The sequence below is a fragment of the Geotrypetes seraphini genome, chromosome 13, assembly GCF_902459505.1.
Source record: "Geotrypetes seraphini chromosome 13, aGeoSer1.1, whole genome shotgun sequence".
Taxonomy (NCBI): domain Eukaryota; kingdom Metazoa; phylum Chordata; class Amphibia; order Gymnophiona; family Dermophiidae; genus Geotrypetes; species Geotrypetes seraphini.
In genome coordinates this window covers 3072370-3097568 of record NC_047096.1, presented here as the reverse complement: position 1 = coordinate 3097568, position 25199 = coordinate 3072370, and the positions used below count along the sequence as shown (strand labels likewise).

At 44.6% G+C, this 25199-nt stretch overlaps 1 protein-coding gene across 2 annotated transcripts; it reads left to right on the top strand.

The window, feature by feature from the left end:
* The first annotated feature begins 467 nt into the window (after positions 1 to 467).
* KLHDC8A (kelch domain containing 8A) lies at positions 468 to 23922 on the top strand. 2 transcript variants are annotated; one of them, XM_033919095.1, is made up of 6 exons: positions 468 to 570; positions 16611 to 17220; positions 18431 to 18595; positions 19090 to 19305; positions 22161 to 22262; positions 22673 to 23922. In XM_033919095.1, the coding sequence occupies exons 2-6, from the start codon at positions 16845 to 16847 to the stop codon at positions 22864 to 22866; spliced, it is 1053 nt and encodes a 350-aa protein (XP_033774986.1). In that variant the 5' UTR covers positions 468 to 570; positions 16611 to 16844; the 3' UTR covers positions 22867 to 23922. The 2 variants fall into 2 exon arrangements, with proteins under 2 accessions (XP_033774986.1, XP_033774985.1); XM_033919094.1 differs by lacking the exon at positions 468 to 570 and adding an exon at positions 3586 to 3714.
* The last annotated feature ends 1277 nt before the right edge of the window (positions 23923 to 25199 follow it).

Genomic DNA, 25199 nt, shown 5'->3' with positions numbered 1-25199 from the left:
TAGCCAATCAAAATAATTACTTCAGTAGGTGCTCTCTTTTAGAATATGGGCCATACTGCCTTTGCAAAGGACTCCTAAGGTGGCCCAGGTAACACCATCCAATAAGTCTTACACCAAGTTCTTGATATATTGGTAGCACCTGTTAAATGAGGCTGGGAAAGTCTAGGCTTTCTGTAAAGGAGCTTAGACATAAGTAGTGGGAGGAGGGGTGAACAAGCACATAGTTATGGAATCCAACAGACAGCTATTGATTAAGGAGAAGCCTTGCGTTTAAAAAAAAAAAAAAAAAACAACCCAAAATGGAGGCGCTGAAGGCAGACCTGCCTGAGCAGTGTGGAGTACTAGTTGGGGATGGTACCAGCATGGCCATTAGCCCCTGCACCTGCTCAAAACCTGGTGCCTTCCATCCCCCTGAAGGTTTGTAGTTCTGTACTCAAATTGCCCTGCCTAGGCTGGCCTGCATTCACCTTGGCTGGGCACGGCTGCTGGAAGCCCCTGGATTGTTGAATGATAAAAGGCAATGAAATGATAGGAGGCTAGGTCTTTCTGAAAATGGCAGGGGGAAGAGAGGTATGTGGTTAATGATTCATCTAGGTGTCAAGATCCTCTTGGATCTGAGTAAACAGCTTAGAAAAATACAAAAACTGGCTTTACCTTTTAGAGATCAAGTCAGAAAAATGGCTTTATTGCAGCCAGTGGATGCAAATATTAAATGCCGCTGGTTCAAGTGCATTGTGCTTCTTAGGGTAGGATGAGATTCCTTGCAAATGAAGCATCGTTTTGGCCATGGTCACAGTGAGGTCATAAATGGAACTGTTCTCACAACCCCAGCGAAGCAGCCATTACATTGAAGAGGCAACTTGTAGGGCAACTTCTCAGCTGTTCATCCATTTCCTTAGCTGGGCTGCATGTGAGACTTGAGATTTTTTCAATTATTCATTCATTCGATTTTTTAGCTCATCTTCCCCAAAGCACCTCAGAATGGATTATAAATCGGGTACTCGAGCATTTTCCCCTATCTGAACTAGTGCGATCACAGTCTATCTAATGTACCTGGAGCAATGGAGGATTAAGCAACTTGCCCAGGGTCACAAGGAGCAGTGTGGGATTTGAACCCACAACCTCGGTGCTGAGGCTGTAGCTCTAACCAGTAATGGAAAGAACTCTGGAATGAGGGAAAGGGGATAGACTCAGAGGTAACCAGACCAGGGGGGTGAAGAAGAAAATGGGACATCCCAAGACAGCAGGCTCCTCCCCAGCACTGTCTAAAATCTTTTTCTAAGTGACACCTTTGCACCAAGCAGGCAAGTTACCAAGCGATCCTCCTGTCCACCAGCCACCCTGCTATCTACATGCCTAATGATAGAATCTCCCACTATAATGGCTGTTCTAACCCTTCCCTCTTCGGCTCATCCCCTGGTGGGCAGGTCCTGGCTACAGGGTTGTCTCCTACTTCATCAGGGTGATGCTCTCCTTTAAGAAGACCTCCCTCCTCCGAGACAGAAGCTGCCAAACTGGAGGTGGGACTTTTCTACAACATCCCTGTAGGTCTCCTCTAAGCACCTCTCTTAGCCTCAAGATCGGACCCTTTCCCCCAAAGTATACACATTGAGACCTCTAAGTCTGTCGCCTTACGCCAAATGCCAAAGAAGCAGATACCACTGGAGTTATCAATCAAAAAACTTTAAAGACTGCCATCATAATCTTAGATTCTATATTGAATCGGCAACCTGTGTCGCTCTGCCAGAATTGGAGTGATATATTCAGGGTTAGACAAGCCTTTAATTGCACCTTCCACAGCAATCTGAGGTAATATAAAGAAACAGAACAAAGGAAATAAGCTGAAACCTTTTTATTGGACTAACTCGATGTATTTTATGATGAGCTTTTGAAGGTCTTCAGATCAGAAGAAAGAAAATGAGGCCAATAGAAAATGCTTTCAGGTCAACATTTGCTTATCTCTGATCTGAAGAAGAAGGGTGACCTTGGAAAGTGGACGAACACGGCCACCACAGCATTCTGAAATCATTTGGGAATTCCTACCAAAAAGCTATTCCAGTAATCCTCCTTCAGAGAGAGGCCTAACAACTTTCCAGGCACATCTCTTAAGTCCGGCTTCTTCTATATTCATTCTGTGCAGAGTTCTTGCTTCAGGGTTTTTACCTGATTATGTCTACACTAGTCTTTAAGCCCGTTACATTAACGGGTGCTAGAAGAGATGGGTCTGTCTGTCTTTCTTTCTCTCTCTCTCTCCTTGGCCGCTGTCTGTCTGTCATTCTTTCTGTCTGTGTCTCTCCCTGACCTCCTGCCTGCCTGTATTTCTCTGTTGTGCCATGCCTGCCTGCTCTGTGGCCCCCTTCTGTTCCTCCCCCCAGAGTAAAGCATGATTGCTGTCTGCCCCCCAGCACACCCCTCCCCCCAAAGTAGCCCCCTTTCCCTCTCCCTGTCTGTATTACTCCCAAACCGCCGTTCTTACCCTCCCTCCATCCCGGCTTCCTGGTCTCTTCTGGCCCAGCGGCATGAACCGCTGCCACCGCTGCTCTTCGTTCGCGTCCCTTTCCTCTTCAAAGCAGCCTGCTGAGGATCGCCGGCCGGCTGTAGCGAACCTCGCAGACCGCACTCCACCTTGGTAGCACGTTCCCTCTGATGCGATCCCACCCCTCCTCTGATGTATGGGATCGCGTCAGTGGGAACGTGCTACCGAGGTGGAGAGCGGCCTGCGAGGTTCGCTACAGCCGACCGGCGATCCTCGGCAGGCTGGTTTGAAGAGGAGGGCAGACGCGAACGAAGAGCAGCAGCGGGCCTTAGAGAGAGTGAGTGAGGGCGGGAGGAGGGAGTCGCCAGAATGTTCTCTTTGCGTCCGTGGTCGCTAAACTCTGCATATGCAGTAGCATTCTACTGGCACAGAGTTATAGATCACGGAACACGAAGTTTGAAGTGCGCATGCACGCTTAGGGTTTTATTATAGTAGATTATTCTTCTGCATAGTATAGTTCATCATATCTTTAATGTAAACAGCCTTGTGTCTTACCAAAGAGAAAAAAGCAAAATCAAGGAGACCTAGGAATACGACCAAAAGGTGGCGCAAGAGAGCCAACCCACAGCAAGCTGTTATTTTGAGTGTGTGGCAGGCTATCGATGACTTAATGTCACTATGAAATGACGGGAGGAGGAAGACAGTCACATTGGGATGCTTGTGGGGGTTTCTTCTCCTTGGGAAGTCATTCAGGCCCCCAGGGTCCCCCCAAGCTGCCACAGGCCACTCTGAGCCACTGGATCACTTGAAGCCAGTCCTGCTTTTCCAGCTTTGCATTCTGCTGCTTGGGCTCTGCTTTTCTGGGAAGAGCAAAATCCTTTCTGCAGACTAGATCTGCTCCAACCATGTCGCTTTTCCTATGCAATAGTTTTGGGGTGGTCTGGGGGGCATTTTTCACTGATAAGGAGACAAAAGATTGGACCTTCTGTCCTTCACTGCAGGTCTCGTCTCTTGCAGAGCTCTGTGACCATTGGTGACTCCCCCCTCCCCTTTCCTAAGGAGCAGAGGGGATCCCCGGAATCACGAGGGGGAGGGGTTCAGCCTGCTCCTAGCTGCCTTTTCCCTCCCTCTGGAGGAGGCAGAGCTCCTGTCGGTTTAGACTTGTCGGTGCTGAATTTACAGGTCGCTGCAAATGAAGGCTGAGAAGAGCTGGATGGGTGATCACCAGGGGGCTAGCGGTGAGTACAGCAGCCCTGCCCCCCGACTCTCTTCTAGATGTACCCCCCCCCCCCCGTGCTTCCAATATTGATCCTCCCAGAGGAAGCCCACCTGCCTGGGGGAGAGAATCCTTTTGCTGGGGGTCTCCGATAGGCTTTAGCCAGCAAAGCTATGCTCTAATTTTGCAAGACTAAATTCCCTGAGACCACCGGCTTAAGCAGGAGACTCGAGCCAGGGATGAGCCGCCTGAAAAAAAAAAAGGGGGGGGGGAGTACTTGCATATTCTGCTCATCGCATTTAAAAGCCCCTGTTCTCAGATTCCCACAGCAGGGGGGGGTGGCAGAGAGAAAGGGACTGAGGTGAGCTTTAGTCTGTGGTCGAAGCCCTTGGCTCAGCTTGTGCCAGTTTATTCCCTCCCCCAGTACAGATGATTATTTTATCAGAAAAGTAGCAACAAAACCAGGGGTCTAAGGTCAAAATGAAACAATAATAAATTGTGATGAAGGTCTCCGGTGTTAGGACCAACCCCAATGCTTATGTGCATCCGAAAGTCCAGGGCTGCCCAAGTCCGGTCCTCGAGATCTACTGGCAGGCCAGGTTTTCAGGATATCCACAATGAATATGCACGAGAGAGATTTGCCTGCACTGCCTTCTATGTATGCAAATCTCTCTCATGCATATTCATTGTGGATATCCTGAAAACCTGGCCTGCCAGTAGATCTCGAGGACCGGACTTGGGCAGCCCTCTCTAATCTCTGTAGGATGGAGAAGGGGGGAACTAGAACTTGCTCATCCTACACCAGAGAAGTCTTAACATTATAGAATAGATCCGTGTTGCCTCTTTATTTGGACCTTTAGGTCCCTGGTTTTGTTACTGTTCTTATGAGTGAACTGATGTCCTTCTTTCATCTCAGCAGATGGCTTCTAAATGGGCAAAGGGGAAGCCTCACTACAAAACCAGTTACAGGGGGGTTGGGGGCAGGGGCAGGCTTTCTTCCACTGTAGGACAAAGACAGGGATGGCCCAGTAAGATAGCTAGAAATGTAGCTGTCCCTCTTTGGAGATTACCTCCCCCCCTCCCACCCCTCGACTTTCAGGTTAACCCCCTAGGGCTGTTTTGAAGTTTGAAAGACATTTAAGTTTTTCTTTTCACAGAAAAGTTGTATAAGAAGAAGACAGAGCCAAATTATAGAGCACCACCCTCTGACGTCTTCCACTCAGCCAATCATTGACCCATGCAATTAGTGTCTCACCTAACCCCATCGATTTCATCTTGTTTAATAGTCTACAGTGTGGGACGCTGTCGAAAGCCTTACTGAAATCCAAGTACACTATGTCCAGAGACTCTCCCGAGTCCAGCTTTCCTGTTACCCAATCAAAGAAGCTGATAAGATTGGATTGGCATGACCTACCCCTAGTGAATCCATGTTGACTAGGATCCCTTAGATTCCCCTCATCCAAAATCGTGTCTAATTTACATTTAAGTAGTGTTTCCATGAGTTTACACACTATTGATGTGAGACTCACTGGTCTGTAATTTGCAGCCTCCGCTCTGCAACCCTTTTTGTGCAGAGGAACGACGTTAGCTGTTTTCCAGTCCAGGGGGACTCTCCCCGTACTTAGGGAGAGATTGAAGAGCATGGTTAATGGTTCCGCCAGGACATCGCACAGCTCCCTGAGCACTCGTGGGTGCAATTTGTCTGGTCCCATAGCTTTGCTCACCTTGAGTCTTGACAGTTCGCTGTAAACATCAGCTGGTGAGAACCCAAAATTCTGAAATGGGTCTTCCTTGCTTGGCTTTGCTTCCAGCTGTGGCCCGTGTCCAGGTGCCTCGCAGGTAAAGACTGAGCAGAAGTAATCGTTCAGTAGTTTGGCTTTTTTGGAATCTGTTTCCACATAAATCCCATCTGCTGTTCTAAGGCGTACTATCCCGTTTCTTGTCCTTGACTAGGTGTGAGACTTCATCAGTGAACCAACGGGGTTTCTTCTTTCTTTGTTGTTTATTTACCGATTTTATGTAGCGGATAGTTGCTTCGTGTAGTGTCCTTTTCAGTGTTGACCACATAGCTTCCACATCATCCGTTGTTTCTTGAGCCTGTAGCGTCTGACGGACGAAATCACCCATGCTTGCGAAGTCAGTGCCCCGGAAATTGAGTACCTTCATTTTTGTTTGTGATCTAGGGAAGCCCTTTCTAAGGTTGAACCATACCATGTTATGGTCACTGGTTGCCAGCATTTCTCCCACTGAGACTTCCGTGACGCTTTCCCCGTTCGTAAGTACCAGGTCCAGGATGGCCTGGGCCCTAGTGGGCTCTAGTACCATTTGTTTGAGCTATACTCCCTTCATGGATGTTAATATCCTCCTGCTACTACAAGTTGTTGCTGAGAATGTGTTCCAGTCTACATCAGGCATGTTGAAGTCCCCTAACAGGACAACGTCCCCCCGTAATGTGATATTCTCAATGTCTTCAATTAATTCTGTGTCCTTGTCCTCCGATTGTCTTGGAGGTCTGTATACCACACCGAGGTATAGGCATTTCTCTCCGCCTCTGGCCAGGTTTACCCAGATGGATTCCCCAGTGTACTTGACATCTGTGATCCTAGTTGTCTTGATGTTCTCTTTGATGTAAAGTGCTACCCCACCTCCCAACTTACCCTCTCTATCTTGGCGAAGCAGGTTGTATCCTGGTATAGTTATATCCCACCCATGAGAGTCTGTGAACCATGTTTCGGATATTGCTACCACGTCTAGGTCTGCATTTACTATTTCTGTTTCTAGTTCTAGAAATTTATTCCCTAGGCTGTGTGCATTTACATACATAGCTCTCCACTCTTTGTGTCTACTAAACTCCTTTAGAGAGTTACCCATCTGAATTAGAGTGTCTCCTAGCGAATCTTTTGCAGCAAGGGTACTTACCTCTGACTTAGAAGTGGAGTTTTGGTTCCCGCGTTTATGTTCTCTGGCCGGCTCCCTCCTCCCAGCCGCACTTCTCTTGGCAAAGCCGGGAACGGTGACCCCTGCACGCGGTTCACTGACCCAGAAGCCTTCGCTCTCACATCTGCATCAGAGGGAAGGCTTCCAGGTCAGCGGGCCGCATGCACAAGCCGCCCTTCGCGGCTTTGTGAAGACCAGGGAAGTAGGTGCTGGAGTCGCAACTTGCGGCTTTGCCAAGAAAAGTGTGGCTGGAAGGAAGGAAACACCTGCGGGAAGCACAAATATAGGATGCAGAACAGAGGGGGACAAAGGGGCACAGAAGGGACAGGAAGGGAGAAGCAGTACCCCGGTTCATAAGTATGAGTTCGACTTAAGTCAAGCATTCTTAAACTGGGGACTGCCTGTATTCAAGACAGAGAAGAAATGCATTGAGTTAGTCCAGTGACAATGTATTACTTTATTAATCCACACACACACACTTTTTTTTTTACTAAGCCATAGTAGAGATTTCTACTGTGACCCGGAGCGCGAAATGCTCCGACACTCATCGAATTCCTATGAGCATCATAGAACATACATACATAGAACATAAGAACATAAGAAATGCCTGCACCGGATCAGACCTTGGGTCCATCTAGTCCGGCGATCCACACACGCGGAGGCCCAGCCAGGCCTACCCTGGCGAATACCTTAGTTATTCGTATCCCTCAATGTGGCTTTCAAGATGTGCATCCAACTTGCCCTTAAAACCTTGAATGGTGGTTTCCTCCACAACCTCTTCTGGGAGAGCATTCCAGGCGTTCACCACTCTGGGTCGCAGCAGAATCCTCTACCTTAGCTTTATGTGGCCCAAATATGGAAACACGCTACTGCTTTAAAAAGGGAAAAGAGAGGATTGTTCACGGCCATTTTTCCCTCTCATACAGTTCCAGGGAAGGAGATGTTCAGCCCACACAAAATGCAGTCACTAGGGGGCTGGAGTTTAATTTGTCTTTAAATCCCATCAATTACCCCCCCCCCCAAAAAAAAAAAAAAAAAGCCTGAGATATTGCGCAGGTTGCCTTATCTTTTATTGATCTCTGTCCCAAAGGATTCTCTTCTCTCCTTTATCTCATGTATTTCCCTGCATGGGGTGACTTTTCCAGCCTCCGTTACCTGGAAACTATGCCCTACTTTCTCATGTGAATTCCTGGACAACCCTGAGTATGAACCAATTGCTATATATAGTCATTTCGGATTGGCAACTCAAAAATCGACATCAATACATTTGCAGTGGCCTGTAGGCAAAATTTGAACAAGGAAATCTCCTTGTTTATGTTAATTCTTCTGGAAAAGAAAAAGCAATCTTTAGCACAGGATTGCGTCCGTTTTTTTCTGTGCATTGTCTGAGCCGCCTCCTTTGTTCTGACCATAACAAAACAGGCAGAAGGTGCTTCATTTCTTCTAGTGCGCCTGAATCTGCGTTTTCCTCCATCCCACCTTTCTGTATTCGGTTCTAAGCATTCTGAAGCGCCCGCTGCTGTCTTGTGGTGCCCTGCAGCTCCCAGAGATAGGTACAGATGAAGGGCTAATGTCCAGTCTCCATTTTCAAGCTGTGCTTTGCGTTGTGCTCCTTCTGGACTCAGACCCTATCTTGCTGTTCGAGAAATGGCCTAGTTTGGCAAATGATATTCTGAAATGCAGCGGAAACAATGTGATAAGCCTCTGACTGGCACCACCTATGCTGAGGCTACAAGGAGGGGGTTTATATGGCTCTGAAGCTTCTCTGATTTCTTTAGATCATCAGGCTCTGCTTCCTCTTCTCTTTTCATGTGCTCAGGACACATTGCAGCTGTCTAAAGTTACTTGCAAACGAAATGTAGGCCTCAGGTGTGGGTGCAGCCTCCGCCACTCCACACTAAAGACCTGAGCGAAGGCTGGAGCCTGTGTTTCCAGCATTAGCCACAAGACCACTGAGCTTTCCTGCATCTCAGTCTGTGATGGAGTTGGTTGGCAAACGTCCAAGGATATGGAAGGAATTTAGGGGGCATTCGATGAACTTACAGGAAAACACTTTTAAAACTAATAGGAGGAAATTTTTTTTTCACTCAGAGAATAGTTAAGCTCTGGAATGCATTGTAAGAGTGGATAGCGTAGCTGGTTTAAAGAAAAGTTTGGACAATTTCCTGGAGGAAAAGTCCATAGTCTGTTATTGAGAAAGACATGAGGGAAGCCACTGCTTGCCCTGGATCGGTAGCAGGGAATGTTGCTACTCTTTGGGTTTTGGGCAGATACTAGGGACCTGGATTGACCACCGTGAAAATAGGCTACTGGACTTGATGGACCATTGGACTGACCCTGTAAGGCTATTGTTATGGTATTATGTTCACCTTCAAAAAGATATAAACAGGAAGGAGTCAGTTCCAACTGTAGCTACTAAAATGGTTGGTGGTCTTCAACACAAAGCGTATGGGGATAGACTTAGAGATCTCAATAAGTATACTTTGGAAGAAGGGCGGGAGAAGAGAGACATTTAAATACCTAAGTGGCATAAACACACCTGAGTTGAGTCTCAATTGAAAGGAAGCTCCGGAATGAGAGGGCATAGGATGAAGTTAAGAGGTGATAAGCTCCGGAGTAATCTAGAGGTGTCTGAGTTCAAGAAAGCATGAGACAGGCACATGAGATCTCTTAGGGAGAGGAGAAGATAGTAGATTACATGGATGGACCAATTGGATAGGTCAGGTGGTCTTTATCTGCTTTCTTTTTCTTTCTGTTCTACTCATGTGGTTCCTGCTAACCCCAAGAAATCTTGCAGGTTTTTTGTCACTCAGTGGTATACCAAGGTGAGGGCAGGGGGAGGGGGGTTACCATGGGTGCAGACCATAAGAGGGTGCTCCAAGGGCCGGTGTCATGATTGGGAACTTTTTCCCCTTCTGGCACAGGCAGCAATAGCCTTCACAATTACTGAAGCTACTCTGCCAGTGATGGGCCTTCCTCTTAGCCAGGTCCTGTTTTCACAGAAGCAGGAAGAGAGAGAGAGAGGTACCCATCGGGGGGAGGAGGGGAAGAGGAGAGAAATACTGTACCTGATTGGGGGAGGGAGGGATAAGGAAGATGAGGGAAGGGAGAGGAATGGAGAGATGGATGTCAGACCATGGGGAAGGGAGGGAGAGTGGGAAAGAACAGAAGGAAGGGGAGGGAGAGATTCCAGGGCATGGCAGGGAGGGAAGGGAATGGAATGGAAGGAGAGAGAAATGCCAGATGAGGGGGAAAGGAAGGAGGAAGGGAAAGAGAGGAGATGCCAGAGCATGGAGGAAGAGGGGGAGGTTAGAAATGGTTGGGAATGAGACAAATGCCAGAACTGGGGGTGGGATGGGATGGAAAGGAAGAGAGGAAAAAAGAGAGATGCCAGAGCATAGGGAGGGGGTGGAGACAGAGAGAAAATGGAGAGGGGGTGAAGCTGAAATGAATCATGTATAAAGAAGAAAAGGGGCACAGGAAAGACCGATTATGGAACAGGCATAGAAAGAGAAAAGATGCCTTATGGAAGGGGAAGAGGGTGGGGAGAGGGCAGACAGTAGATGGAAGGGGCAGAGAGAGAGAGGGCAGATGCTGCAAGAAAAGGAGAGGGATGACAGACACTGGGTGGAAAGAACAGAATAAACAGATGATTTAAGCAGAAATGACAAAAAGTAGAAAAAATATTTTTTGTTGTTGTTGCTTTAGAATAAAATAGTATTGTAACTACATTGATAAATGTTTATAAAAAGAAAATGGAAATAAGGTCATCTTTTTATTGGACTACTAAACCCCCTTCCTCAGGTTAGGATAGGATACTGTAACAGCAGTATGCTATACTGTACTGACCTGAGGAAGGAGGTCTTAGCTCTGAAAGCTAATTGAAAAATGTATTAGTCCAATAAAATGGTATTTTCTTATTTTGTTTTATTTCTATTTGTTAATTTGTAAAGTGATTGCTATTTGTCTGTTTTTTCAAATTTACATCTGCTTTTTTCCCCCTTTTACAAAACCGCAATAGCAGTTTTTAGCACAGGCCAGAACTCTGAATTCTCTGCGCTACTCCCAACACTCATAGAGTTTCTTTCAGCGTCAGGAGCAGCGCAGAGCATTCAACATGCCGACCTGCGCTAAAAACCACTATCACCGTTTTATAAAAGGAGGGGTTTATATTTTGCATAGTATTAGGGGACATAAGTCACTGTTTCTGTAGTGTTGCATTGTATGTAGAGTCTGGCTTCTTGGTGGTTCAGTTTAACTTTTGTCTACATATTTCTATTTTTAGTTTGTGATTACATATTCCATACTAGGTGAGGGTGTATCTGTGTTTGTGTGTATGAAAAGAACATGGTTTTCTGTTTGCATTGACTGTGCAGGATCGATTTATATTAATCTGGTATATTGATGTTATAATGCTCACTGCAGTGTTTAAGATGCTGCCTTTTCCTAGGTGGACCCTTGTTATGTGACTCATGGATTATTACTAAAATATAGATTTTATATATATAGAGGAGGGGGGTATTCAAAATGATCAGACCCCCGGGTGTCAAATATACTAAGCACACCACTGCTGTCATTTGTTGAAAAGGTGCTCTGAAGTCCCTCAGTATATTCCATTCATTTTTCTGAGAAAGTGAAGTATCCTGGCTTCCCTCTGAGTACTGCAGGGATCACACACATCCACCTCATTCGAATGGCTTCCTCAGGGCAAGTTAAAACAATAATGGCTTTTGAAAGTAATTGCGGAAAGATAAAATTCTATTCCCTCTCTGCAGTATCTATGAAAGCCATTTAAGTACTAAAGCCCCCCCCCCCCCGTGACGGTTTATCTGTGACATGTGTGTCAGCAGCTGGAATATGGAGTCCGATAGATTCCTTCCATGAAATCAAACACTGTTACACCATTTCCCATTTTACGTTTTAAACAGGATTTCAGAACTCATGAATTTTACTGCTCACACTGTAAGACAGAGGGCGCTATGCCTCCTACTGTACTCCGGCTATTTGGTAATGAGGCCAGCCCCCACTCCACCCCATGAAAATGTCAATGCATTTTACGTTTGTTCTACAGTAGCCCCCAGACAGTACTGCCAATGCATAAAACCATTTCATCCATTACCATTCATTTCTCTATTAACATAGTCATTTCAAACAATGGTAACAGCTGCAATTTGTTAGTATAATTAAGTGATAATTCCCTGTGCCTGGGAAGAGATGGAATTAAATAGCTGAGCTCTGCACTCCTGGAAGTCATTGATTCTGAGTCATGGCACCATCACCTCCCCTGCACCCAATAAGTGCTTCAAACAGGAGTCAGGAATGGAAGAGAGCAAAGAGGAAACTTACAACTGCTTAAATAACATTCAAACAAACTCAGGTGGGCTAGATCCGATGTTTACAACTCATTGTGTTATGCAAAGAGCTGATAAAGAAGGCAAAGAGAGACTTTGGAAAGAAGATTGCCTTGGAGATAAAATCACAGAACTTTTATACCTATATCAGAAGCAAGATGCAAGTAAAAATATCAGTTTGATCACTAGATGCCTGAGGAGTAAAAGGGACATGGGAAAACAAAAGCATAGTGGAGAGATGAATTCTTTGCGTGGGTCTTCTTCAAGGAAGATGAGAGGGAGATGCCTCATGCCAGAAATGGTATTTGTTGGTGGTTTTTCAGAGGAACTGAAATAAATCTCTGTAAACATTGAAGATGTAATGGGGCAATTTGAGAAACTAAAAGAGTAGCAAATCTCCTGGACCAGATGGTATACATCCCAAAGCACTATTATTATGCAATTTATTTTTAAAATCAAGCATGGTACCAGAAGATTAGAGGGTGGCCAATGTAGCACCAGTTGCTAAAAAGTGTTCTAGAGGTGACCCTGGAAATTATAGACTGGTGAGCCTGATGTTGGTGCCAGCCAAGATGGTGAAAACTATTATAAAGAACAATATTATAGAGCCTATACATAAGCATGGATTCTTGAGACAAAGCCAACATGGATTTAGTCAAGGGAAATCTTGTCTCACCAATCTACTGCATTTCTTTGAAAGAATAAATGAACATATGGATAAAGGTGAACTGGTTGATATTGTGTATTTGGATTTTGAAAAGGCATTTGACAAAGTACCTCATGAAAGACTTCTGAGGAAATTAGAAAGTCATGGGGCAGGAGGTAATGTCCTATTAGGGATTGATAACTGGTTGAAAGACAGAAAACAAAGTGGGGTTAAATGGTCAATATTCTTAATGGAGAAGGGTAAATGGTGGGGTTCCCCAGGGATCTGTGTTGGGACCACATATTTATCAATGATCTAGAGATGGGAATAATTAGTGAGATAACTAAATTTGCTGATGACACAAAGTTGTTCAATTGCAAGAGGACCTTGTGAGACTGGAAGACTCGGCGTCAAAATGTATGATGACGTATAATGTGAGCAAGTGCAAAGCATGTGGGAAAGAGGAACCTGAACTATAGCTATGTGATGCTGGGTTCTGTGTTAGGAGTCACTGACCAGGAAAAGGATCCAGGTGTCATCGTTGAGGATTCATTGAAACCCTTAGCTCAGTGTCCGGCGGCTGCTAAGAAAGCAAATAGAATGTTAGGAATTGTCAGGAAAGGAATGGCAGACAAAGAGGAAAATGTTAGAATGGTATGGCCGTACCTCAAATACTATGTACAGTTCTGGTCACTATATCTCAAAAAAGATATAGCGAAATGAGAAAAGATACAGAGAAGGGTTTTGAAAATGATAAAAGAGATGGGATGACTTCCCTATGAGGAAAGGCTGTAGCGGTGAGAGCTCTTCAGCTTGGAGAATTGTTCAGTGGTGATATGATTGAAGTCTATAAAATACTGAGTGGAGTGGAATCACTTGTTTACTCTTTCCAAAAATAGTAGGACTAAGGGAAATGTGATGAAGTTAATCCTTCACTGCCCCAGGTACATTAGATAGATTTTGAGCCCACCGGGACAGAGAGGGAAAATGCTTGACCACTTTGAGTGTGGTTGTCTAACCACAAAAAGGCAGTATACAAGTCCCTTTTTCTTTTAAATATACAACTTTGTCAATAATGAACTGAAAGTAAAAAACCATCATAGAAACTGTCATTATTCTCCATCTGTCACTAAGCAGCGAGAGAGAAGATGAAAGGGAGGAAGAGGAGGAGATATGGGGGAATGAAAGACAAGGATGAAGAAGATTGCAGATCAGATTAATTATCTGGTAAAGATATTTTTCTTTAGATTAAGGCAATTAAGAACAATAAGATCAGTTTTAAGACAGACTAGCTTTAGGATTGTTGTACTTGCAACACTTTGTAATGCGTCCAAGAGATTGCAGTTACTCCAAAATACAGCGGCCAGATTAATCTTTCAATTAAATCAATTTGAGAGCTAGTCCATTTTGAAAAAGAGAATCCAATTTAAGATTGTTTGCATGGTCGTCCATAAGGCTATATATAGGTTCAATTCTAGTAGGTTAATTTTTGATATTAATATCTTGAGATCTTGTAATAATTCAAGATCGATACAGCACTTTAACCCCCCACTTTTATAAAACTGCAAAAGCGTTTTTTAGCGCTGGTCAGTGCACTGAAGGCTGTTCCGCTGCTCATAGAATTAATCAGAGTAGTGTATAACATTCAGCCCACCGGCCAGCGCTAAAAATCACTTTCATGGTTTTGTAAAAAGGGGAAGGGGTAAGTTAAATTTCCCTTCTCCTTTCCATGTGTGCCATAAACGCGCGCTTGAATCTAAACTAAACTAAACCTTATCCAGAGGAAGCTCGACTCAGTTAACAATAATTCTGAAAAATATGCTCAAATTGCAAAGGAGATTAATTTTCAAAATGTTTAGCAAATGAAAAAGTTTTTAAAGATTTGCGGAAAGGACTAGGACATCTCAAAGTTAAAGGGAGTTCATTCCATAATTGAGAGAATTTAAAAGCCAAAGAAAGGCTAAAGTTCTTGAAGGAAGGGAAAGTTTAAATTGCTGAATGCCTCTTGATAGGAAATTCTATAAACGTTCCATAGCAGAGGAATAAAAATACCATAGCAAATTTTGAAAGTAATAGAAACACATTTGAATTGAATCCTGAGGTGAACCGGGAGCCAATGAAGGCTCAAAAGCAAAGGAGTTTGGAATAGTTTACCATTACATGTGCGTCAACTTGAGTTGTTTTATCAGTTCAGAAAAATATTGAAGACACATCATTTGTCATATTAATTATCCTTGAATATTGGTTAAAATTTGTAGAACCTAATTTGAGGGTAAACCTCATTAAATCCTTGTTGAAATTTTGTGGGTTATAAGAAACTGTATGGTAAGGTTTGACAGACAGTCACTCAAAGAGATCATTGTTCAAAGTCGTAATATAAAGTAAACTTAAACTGACTCAACACGGCCAGTGTTTCGGGGTCTATAAGGTATCTTCTTCAGGAGCCCATGCTACTTGGCTGATGTCCAATGATATTAGTACATGATTGGGGACTTCTTTTCCTGGACTCCTGAAGAAATGGACAGACTCAGGGGTAACCTTAGGGTTACAAGACGTCTGGATTTACCCGGACACGTCCTCTTTTTAGAGGACATGTCCGGACGGCTTTTCAAAAGCCGGCACTTTGCATCACACCTGCACATGTGCAAAATCCCTCCCGACGCGGCTCCAAGCATGAGAACAGGTTGAAGGGATGAGGCTGGGGTGGAACAGGGCAAGCCAGGAGGCGGAGCCATAGGTCCGGATTTTACAGTAACCTAAGGAAATACTTCTTCATGAAAAGGGTGGTGTATCTGAATCCCAAAGAACTTGGGAGAAGTCCATAGGATTTCTAAGAGAGAGGAAGGGACAGTAGAGGCATGGATAGGCCTTCCTTTGTCTCTATTTCTCTGTTTTTATTGCTGCATCTATAGAAATCCTCAGAGAAATGAGTGAACTTATGAAATGTCTATGTGGCCAAATCTGTATGTGACTACGTGGTGCAGCACAGATGGAGTATCTGTGTGGGGAGAAGGTGAAGGTTGCATGCGTATGTGTGCGGGAGGTGTCTGTGCTTTCCAGTTTATTCACCTCCTTTGCATTTTTTTTGCATTTAGGTAGGATGGGTCTTTCCAACGCTGGCTCTTACCTTGTGCTGCCTGCCATTCATTGAGGGTCAGGCTGTCAGTCCTGAGTCATGTCTGATGATACTGAATGGAAAAGCCCTCCCTCCCCCTCTCCCCCCTCCTCACTTCTGCCCACACTTGCCAGATTCACTATGGTCTAAAGAAATCCCCAGCTGTCTTTTAACCTAATAAGAAACACCTAATAAGTTGCATCTCTTGAATAGACTATACCATTACTTACCATGGGATGACTATAAGAATATACTTCAAGCTATAGTGTTGTCGACAATGGACTATTGTGTAGGAATGCCACAAAGGAAACACAAACACTCAGGCTTAGAGTCGAGAGGAGGCGCTCCAAATGAATGGTCTCTCCCTCTTTTTATTGAGAATCATATCTCCATTAATTACTTAGTTAATGCTCTACAAGGTTATAATTTCATAATGCATTTACAGTGAGGATTAAACCATTGTTTATCTATATCATGTGTGTCTCAAAGCTACTAACTCACGTGACATATGAATACATAATAACAGTTATAATAAAGTGATTCCCAATGTGTACCTTTCTGATATGTCTCAAATCTTACTATGGCATGTGAAAGTCCAAAGGTTATAATGCATGCTTCTTAAGCTCTCTTGATTAGCCTTGCTCAGGCAAAGTTTGATTGTTGCCCATATAAGGGATGCCTTTGTGGCATTCCTACACTATTGTAACATCGTATTTTTGGGTATCCCCCAGACTGTACTGAGCTCCTGGCAGGTGGCTCAGAACTCTGTTATTAGAACATTGTTTAGATTGAAAAACATGACCACATAGCTGAATTGTATTGTAATCTCTCCATACCTTCATCTGTCTCCAATGGTTCCTGTATAGCAGAAGTGCTCCGAAAAACTGCCCACCTGATGCAGCAGGGAAGGGAAGACGGAGACCGCTGCAGCGATTAGGACAGACACAGGCCGCCACTAAATTGAAGGAGACCAACGGGACTTGGAGAACCAGAAGCTTCTGCCCATCCTGCTCTTTAATGGCCTCTTCTGATTTCATGTAGCCTCCAGCCTTCCACAACTGTGACGTGCAGTCCAGATGTTCTGTTCCTCTTGGTGACCCGCCATGGATATAGCAAATGCCAGTGACTTTCACTGGCAAACTCTGGCACCACTACCCAGCAAAAGGGTCTACTGCTCACTGGTGGAGGTTGGGGACCAAATCTTTGCCCTTGGAGGCTGTGATGACAGTGGCACCCCTATGAATTCCTTTGAGATGTACTCCCCTGAAGCAAACCAATGGAATTCATTGCCCCCCATGCCCACAGCTAGGGCTGGGGTGGCAGTAGCAGTACTGGGCAAGCGGATCATGGTGATAGGAGGTGTTGGGATACAGCAGACCCCTCTGAAAATAGTGGAGGTTTACAACACAGATGAGGGGACGTGGAAAAAGAAGAGAATGCTGAGAGAAGCGGCCATGGGCATTTCTGTGACTGTGAAAGGTGAGTCTCATTTGCCTGCTTATCACTGCCTCTCCTGCTTGTGTGGTGGGTACAGAGGAGGGCGCATCCGCCTTGAGAGGCTTCCATCAGAACATAAGAATAGCCACACTGGGTCAGATCGAAGTCCATCAAGCCCAGTATCCTGCTTCCAATAGTGGCCAGTCTAGGTTGCAAGTTCCTGCAGAATCCCAAAAAATAGCGAGATTCCAGAATCCCAAAGAGTAACATAGTAACATAGTAAATGACAGCAGATAAAGACCTGGGTAGCGAGATTCCAGAATCCAAAAAGTAGCAAGATTCCGGAATCCCAAATAGTAGTGAGTTTCCAGGATACTTACCCCCAGGGTTGTGCAGTGGCTGTGCCCAGGTCTACCTAGTTTATGGGCTTATTTTCCAGGAATTTGTCCAAATCTTTTTAAAATCCAACTAACAGACCCTCAAATGTTTAATATGACCAATCGGTGTTGATAATTGGTAATTAACACCTCATAACTGACGCAAATTAGAAGTTATGCTAAAATGATTTTTTCAGACAGCTGAATTTTGGATTGTAGTGATTCTTGAAGCAGGAAAGGTAGACAAGGATACAGTAGTCTATGACAGTGGTTCCCAACCCTATCCTGGAGGACCACCAGGCCAATCGGGTTTTCAGGCTAGCCCTAATGAATATGCATGAGAGAGATTTGCATATAATGGAAGTGACAAGCATGCAAATCTGCTCCATGCATATTCATTAGGGCTAGCCTGAAAACCCGATTGGCCTGGTGGTCCTCCAGGACAGGGTTGGGAACCACTGGTCTAGGATGCTGAGGATGTCGATGTATGAGCAGATAGATCGCAGTTTCCAGAGAGTGGCAAATCCTTTGCGTACCACAGCATTTATCTGATCGAGTGTCACTCCCAGGGATTTGCTTCTGCTGGAGATGTTGCTGATATTCAGTTGTGTGCCTTTTATACAATCACACTAAAAGCCAATCTGATCGGCGGCTATTTTTTTAGGCGCTACATGTAGCAGTTTGAGAAATTTGGATTAGACTCTACCCCTCTCCTTTCTGGTATGGATTTCCAAATCTGAGAAAGAAAGTCCCTGCCCCCAGAATCTGAGTTGACAAGAGTTCACAAGGAACGGCAGTGGGAAATAGCAGAATTTGAGCACTGATCTCCCAGGATCCTCCTGCACTCCCCCTTCTGATGGTTTGTCTCTTTGCAGACTGCAGAGTCTATGCAGCAGGAGGAATGGGTGCTGACCTGCGTCCCCAGGCTTACCTGCAACAATATGACATACTGAAGGACATCTGGGTACACTGTACTGCCATGCCCACCCCACGATACGCCGCTACCTCCTTTCTGAGTGGCTCCAAGATCTATGTAGTTGGTAAGTATGAGTCTCTTCTCCGTATTCTTCAATGGTTAAGTGACCAGTAAGGACACTGAGAGATGTGGAAAAAGCCGTCCCTCCAAAAAAAAATGCAGAGTGAATGTCTTATGCTATTTCAGGGTGTCGCAAACTTATAAAGGTGCGGTACGCTAATCTTGCGGCCATGGCTGGAGGGCACCCGGAAATGCACAGATGCCGATACGATGACGTTATCATGTCGATGTCCTCCGGCCCTGGTCCTGAGCCTCCTATTACCACCAGTAGAGGGGATGTTGCAGATGGAGAGGTGAGGAGAAGGAGCGGAGGTGCCGGCGAAGAGAGGTGCATCTCCTTGCTGGCATCTCGTGGCACACCTGGTAGAACATATAGCAGCCCCCCCCCCCTCCAATTAACAAAAAATATTCTACGAGAGCGTTAACTGGGAAAAAAAAATATCCCCCAGCTACCCCCCAAGTTATGTTACATTCTGACCTTTTACCTGTCTTTACCAGGAGGAAGACAGTCGAAATACGCAGTGAATGCCTTTGAAGTATTTGACATTGAGTCAAAGTCATGGAACAAATTCGCGAACATCCCCAACAAAAGGGCTTTTTCCAGCTTCGTCATCGCAGACAACAATCTGTTCAGCATAGGAGGGCTGCGGCAGGGAGGCACATACCGCCGCCCCAAATTCACAAAGACTGTGGATGTGTTTGACTTGGATCAAGGTGAGTTCCAAGCCAAGAGGAAGGGAGGTCCCTCTACCGAGGAAGTCCTGATAAGGGACAGCTGAGCCTCCTTAGCCAGGAAGATATAAACAGGCCTTGGCAAGTCACTCCATATGGTAGCATAGGAGCCTATCCATGCCTGAGTGGCTTATGGGTCATACGTTTGATATGCTGCCTTTCTATGGTTTACATATTATATACAAGGGGCCGTTCTCAGCTCACCCGCCAAAGCTATGGCAGTCTCCATCGAGGGTTATACACTCAGTTTAGTGATTTTCCATTTTTTCTGTTCTGTTGGAACAAAAAATGTGGAAAATCGCTAGACAAAGGGGCTCATAATCAAAATTTAAGCACTTGGCACTTGGACGACCTAAAAGACAGGTCATCCGAGTGCCGATAATCAAACCAACTTTCTGGATGTGCCTCTGAATGCTGCTATGCGCCCAGAGCTGAGATGGGCATATCTGGAGGAGTGGTTAGGGCAGTATGTGGATGGCTGACCTAGACTTAGTCGTCCTGCAGGGATAATCAAATGTTTTACTAGACATCCTGGACGAAACTTAAACGTTGTGAGTTAGATGATGTAAAAACAGGTATAAGTACAAGTTTCAAGTTTTATTTAAAATTTGATGTACACGCATTGTCATTATTTCTTGAACGGAGAAACTTTAACTAGGACTTCAGCAGAACGAGATTTAGGAGTAATCATCAGTGCAGACATGAAAACTGCCAATCAAGTGGAGAAGGCTTCATCTAAGGCAAGGCAGATATTGGGTTGTATCAATAGACGTTTCGTCAGCCGAAAGCCTGAAGTCATAATGCCGTTGTACAGGGCCATGGTGAGACCTCATCTGGAGTACTGTGTGCAATTCTGGAGGCCGCATTACAGTAAAGATGTGCGCAGAATTGAATCGGTTCAACGGACGGCCACCAGGATGATCTCGGGGCTCAAGGGTCTCTCGTACGAAGAGAGACTGAACAAATTGCAGCTCTACACTCTCGAGGAACGTAGGGAGAGGGGAGACATGATCGAAACATTTAAGTACCTCACGGGACGTGTCGAAGTGGAAGATGATGTTTTCTTTCTCAAGGGACCCTCGGCCACAAACTCAGGGGCGGAAAATTTCATGGCGACACCAGAAAGTATTTCTTCACAGAGAGAGTGGTTGATCAAGTTTCAAGTTTATTAGGTTTCTTGATTAATCGCTTAATCAAACTTCTAAGCGATGTACATTTTAAAATTTACATTTGTTAGGTGACAATACAATAAATAAAAATACTTAAAAAAGGACAAAATTACACTCAATTTAACATATTCATAACATTAGTTGAGGAGGAATGAAATACAATTCTTTAAAGTAAAGAGAAGACATTAAGGGAAAGTACAAGAGGATAACAAATAAAAAATATAATAAAATAGAGTAGGGTAGTAAGATAATAAAATTAGTTTGCAAAGGTATCTTTGAAGAGAAATGTTTTTAAGTTACTTTTAAATTTTCCAAATTCCTTCTCTTCCCTTAAAGATATAGGGAGAGCATGAAAAAATAAATTGTCGTCTAGTATTTATAATTTTCAACGAAGGAATAGACAATAAGTTTTGTTCATTAGATCTTAAAATTCTCTTTGCAGAATATGGAATTAATAACTTAAATAAAAAAGCAGGGGTCATATTATAAAGGGTTTTGAAGGTAATTATACAAAGTTTATACGTTATTCTGTGAATAACTGGAAGCCAGTGAGCGTTTTTAAGGAGAGGTGTTACATGATCAAACTTTCTAGATTTGGTTATTAGCTTAATTGATGCATTTTGTATAATTTGAAGACGTTTTATTTCATGTAAAGCAATTCCTTTGAAAAGAGAATTGCAATAGTCGATTTTAGACATCACCAAAGAGTGAATCAGGATATTAAGCCATAAGCCCAAATCAGACTTAGACGTATGTTTTGAATATGCAGCTCTACGTGTATTAGCCCTCGATGGAGACTTTTCAGCGGCCCCTCGTACAGGTACCTTCCACACACCACCATCTCACGTTCCAGACTAAATCTAGATTTAACTCATAACCCCCTCCCCCTAAGCACCCTGAGAAATTCCCTAAGCCCCACTTGTCCTGTTGTCTGTTAATTTAGATTGTAAGCTCTACAGAGCAGGGACTATCTTTTAAATGTGTAGATGTCCATCAGCGCTATAGAAATATCAAATAGTGGTAGTGGTATGTTCCACTTGCCATCACACAGAAAACTAACACTTAACTAGTGTCCTTGGATCAAATGAGCGCCACTATATCTAATGTTAGCAGATGTCCTTTTCAAGGACATGTCCAGGGGGTCTGGACAGCTTTTCAAAACCAGCTCTTTGTCTGGGTTTTGAAAAGCTTCTTCAAAATCGCATCGGGCAGGAGGGCATCTTCTTCTGTGTGGATGCCCTCCTGCCCGACAAGAGCAGGCAGCGGGGGGTGGGACTGGGGCATAACAGGGCGGGGATAGGTGGAACGGATCTAGGGGGTCCGGATTTTACTAAAGTAAGATCTGGTAACCCTAACTATATCCAGATGTATAAATCCTGGGTTTTTCACATCTCTGTTGAAAAGTGAAATTGAATGTTGACATTTGCTCTTGAAACATGAAGGACTGGGTTTCTCCAGAACCAAGTGTTCTGGGCCTGTCTTGTAACCCTGTTATGAAATCACTGCTCCTTTACTCAGTCCTAGACTTTTTCTCTGCTCACTCAATGCCCAAAATGCAGAAAAGGAGGCCAGTGGTTTATGGTTCTAGGCTACAGGTCCACATTTGGAAATGAACTGTAGATGTAATTAGCAGCGTGTCACCTTGGCTTCTGTGTGCTGTGCCTGCAGGTGGCTGGATGAAGACTGACAGCTCCTGTTTCCTGAGAAAGAGGCGAGCAGATTTCATCGCTGGTTCTCTAAAGGGCCGGGTGGTCATCGCTGGAGGACTCGGTGAGACCGCACTTAGGACTTTCTATCATTCCCAGTTCACCTCGTTCACATCTTTTAGTTGTTGAAAATTTGGCACAACGGAATTTCTGAAATGATGCAACTCCATCATTGCAGGCCTTGGGCGCTCCTTTAAATATAGATATAATTTGAGGTGGGCATGGGAGGGTTGCTAATGCTGAATCTGCATTTGTCCCCCTCATCCCCCAATTCCAATATGGCTTTCTTACTTGCAAACTACGCTTATGATGCTAAGTCAACACTACAGTGACATGAGGTCCCTGTAGGTCTTAAAAGGTTGCTTTCTGTCCAATGTCTGAAGCAGAAACAGAGGGATGAACAGCTTCACCCCTCATCCTGCTATCAGTGGCCTCAACTTTCTTCTCGTCACTTTTTGGATGTTTGTTTTTCAGGGAACCAGCCAAACGTACTGGACTCGGCTGAAGCCTTCCACCCGAGCAAGAATAAATGGGAGAGTTTGGCCCCCATGCCCACCCCTCGCTGCACCTGCTCCAGCATTGTGGTGAAGAACTGCCTCTTTGCCATCGGCGGGGTGAACCAAGGGCCGAGTGATGCTGCAGAGGCTCTGTGTGTGTCAGACTCTTGAGGTGTTCGGTTGCAGTAGCATCCAGCAGGGGCTCTGGTTGCAGGTGTTACTGGAGTTTGCTTGGCTAACACAGAAGCATTGTGCTCACTTTTCCTTTCCCGGACTAGAGAGGAGCAAAAGCACTTTTTTCTTCATCTAGGCTAGAGCTTTCGTACCCCAAATTGTGTGCCTCATTAGTGATATCCCACGTACCAGCCATGTGCCCGAGGTCTCAACCAATACCAAAGCTTCCCATATTAAACTGAGCTTCCCTGCGCTATCTGAAAGCTCCCGTTTCCTGTATTTGCACTATGGAACAGCGCCTCACGGTGGAGGGACATGCTGATGTTCGGCCAGCCATGGTGGAACATGCCAACCTGAATTCATGGAGAATAATTATCTTGTCGAGAAGCTTTGCATGCAGGATATTCTGCAGAGCTGGAAAACCTTCTGCTTCCACAGTTCTTGTGGGCTGGTCCTGGAAGTTGTGGCATATGAATGATTCAGTAGAAAAGACGTATAATAGTGTGTGATGTACCAAGATCATAGCAGAGCAGCATCAAGGTCTCTGCTCAAACCACCAATGTATTCATTTCCATCCTCTTGAAACATCTCATTGCTCAGCTGGATTTCTTCAAAACCCAATTGTAAAGTTTGTAAATCCTCTCACATGACCAATGTACCAGAAAAGACTAGGGTTACCATATGGTTGCAGAAAAAGGAGGACAGACTGAGACATCCGGGTTTTACTTTCATGGGAAGTAAGCAGGACAGATTGAGACATCCGGATTTTATCTTCATTGCAAGCGAGGGAAATAAGGAGGACAGTTTGAGACATCTGGGCTTTAGTTTCCTTGAAAGCAAGGGAAGTAAAACCTGGATGTCTCAATCTGCCCTCCTTTTCCTGGAGCCATATGTAACCCTACGAAAAGACCCACTAGTTCTTATATTTAAGGAGCCTCATACAAGGGAGCTGTGACTGCCTTACTTTCTTTCCTGTCATAGTCAAAGGTCCAAAAGTCCTCTGGTTTGGGTTTTTGTGTTTTTTTAATGCAATTTCACTGCTGTTCTCATCATGCCGGTTAGCAATACTTTCCTGTTTGTCCTGATGTGGATCTGTGTTTTGAGTTTTCACTACGTCAGGGGCGTATGACATCTTTCTCAAAGGTGTCACTCGTGAAGTGTGTGGAGCTGCAGTGCTCAGGGAAATACAGGCCGAGCTCCTCTGTTAATACTTGATTAAAGGCAATGACATTGCTCTAAGTCTCTCTTTTTGTCTTCTTTTGGGGTTTTATTCTTTGATATGTATTTTTCTATGACCAGCTGTTTGTTCCCGTGAAGAATTGGAGTACTTAGAATTTCACCAATAAGAGTAATTTTATTTTATCTTCCTTTAGGTTTGTTATGTATACATAAATGCTTAATAAACATAGAAACACGATGGCAGATAAAGGCCAAATGGCCCATCCGCAGCATCCACTATCTCCTCCTCTCCCTATTGGCTAAGGCTCTTAACATTTGCATCTCCTCTTCCTATAGGCTAAGGCTCTTTACACCTGCATTGTGAAGTCATAGACACATGATGGCAGACAAAGGCCACATGGCTCATCCACAGCATCCACCATCTCCTCCGCTCCCTATTGGTTAAGGCTCTTAACATTTGCATCTCCTCTTCTATTGGGCTAAGGCTCTTTACACCTGCATTGTGAGGTCATAGAGCTTTATGGTTATAGAAACATGATGGCAGTTAAAGGCCAATGGCCCATCCGCAGCATCTACTATCTTCTCCTCTCCCTATTGGCTAAGGCTCTTAACATTTGCATCTCCTCTTCCTATAGGCTAAGGCTATTTACACCTGCATTGTGAGGTCATAGAGCTTTATGGTTATAGAAACGTGATGGCAGATAAAGGCCAAATGGCCCATCCAGTCTGCCCCTCCGCAGTGGCCATTATCTCTTTCTCTCTCCGAGAGATCCCACGTGCCTATCCCAGGCCCTCTTGAATTCAGACACAGTCTCTGTCTCCACCACCTCTTCCGGGAGACCATTCCATGCATCTACCACACTTTCTGTAAAAAAGTATTTCCTTAGATTTCTCTGGAGACTATCACCTCTTAACTTCATCCTATGCCCTCTCATTCCAGAGTTTCCTTTCAAATGAAAGAGACTCGACTCATGCACATTTATATTACGTAGGTATTTAAACGTCTGTATCATATCTCCCCTCTCCTGCCTTTCCTCCAAGGTATACAGATTGAGATCTTGTAGTCTGTCCTCATACGCTTTATCATTTACTCAATCCACCTCAACCACACAATATTCACACACCCGCCAACCAAAAATGTCAAACGAAGA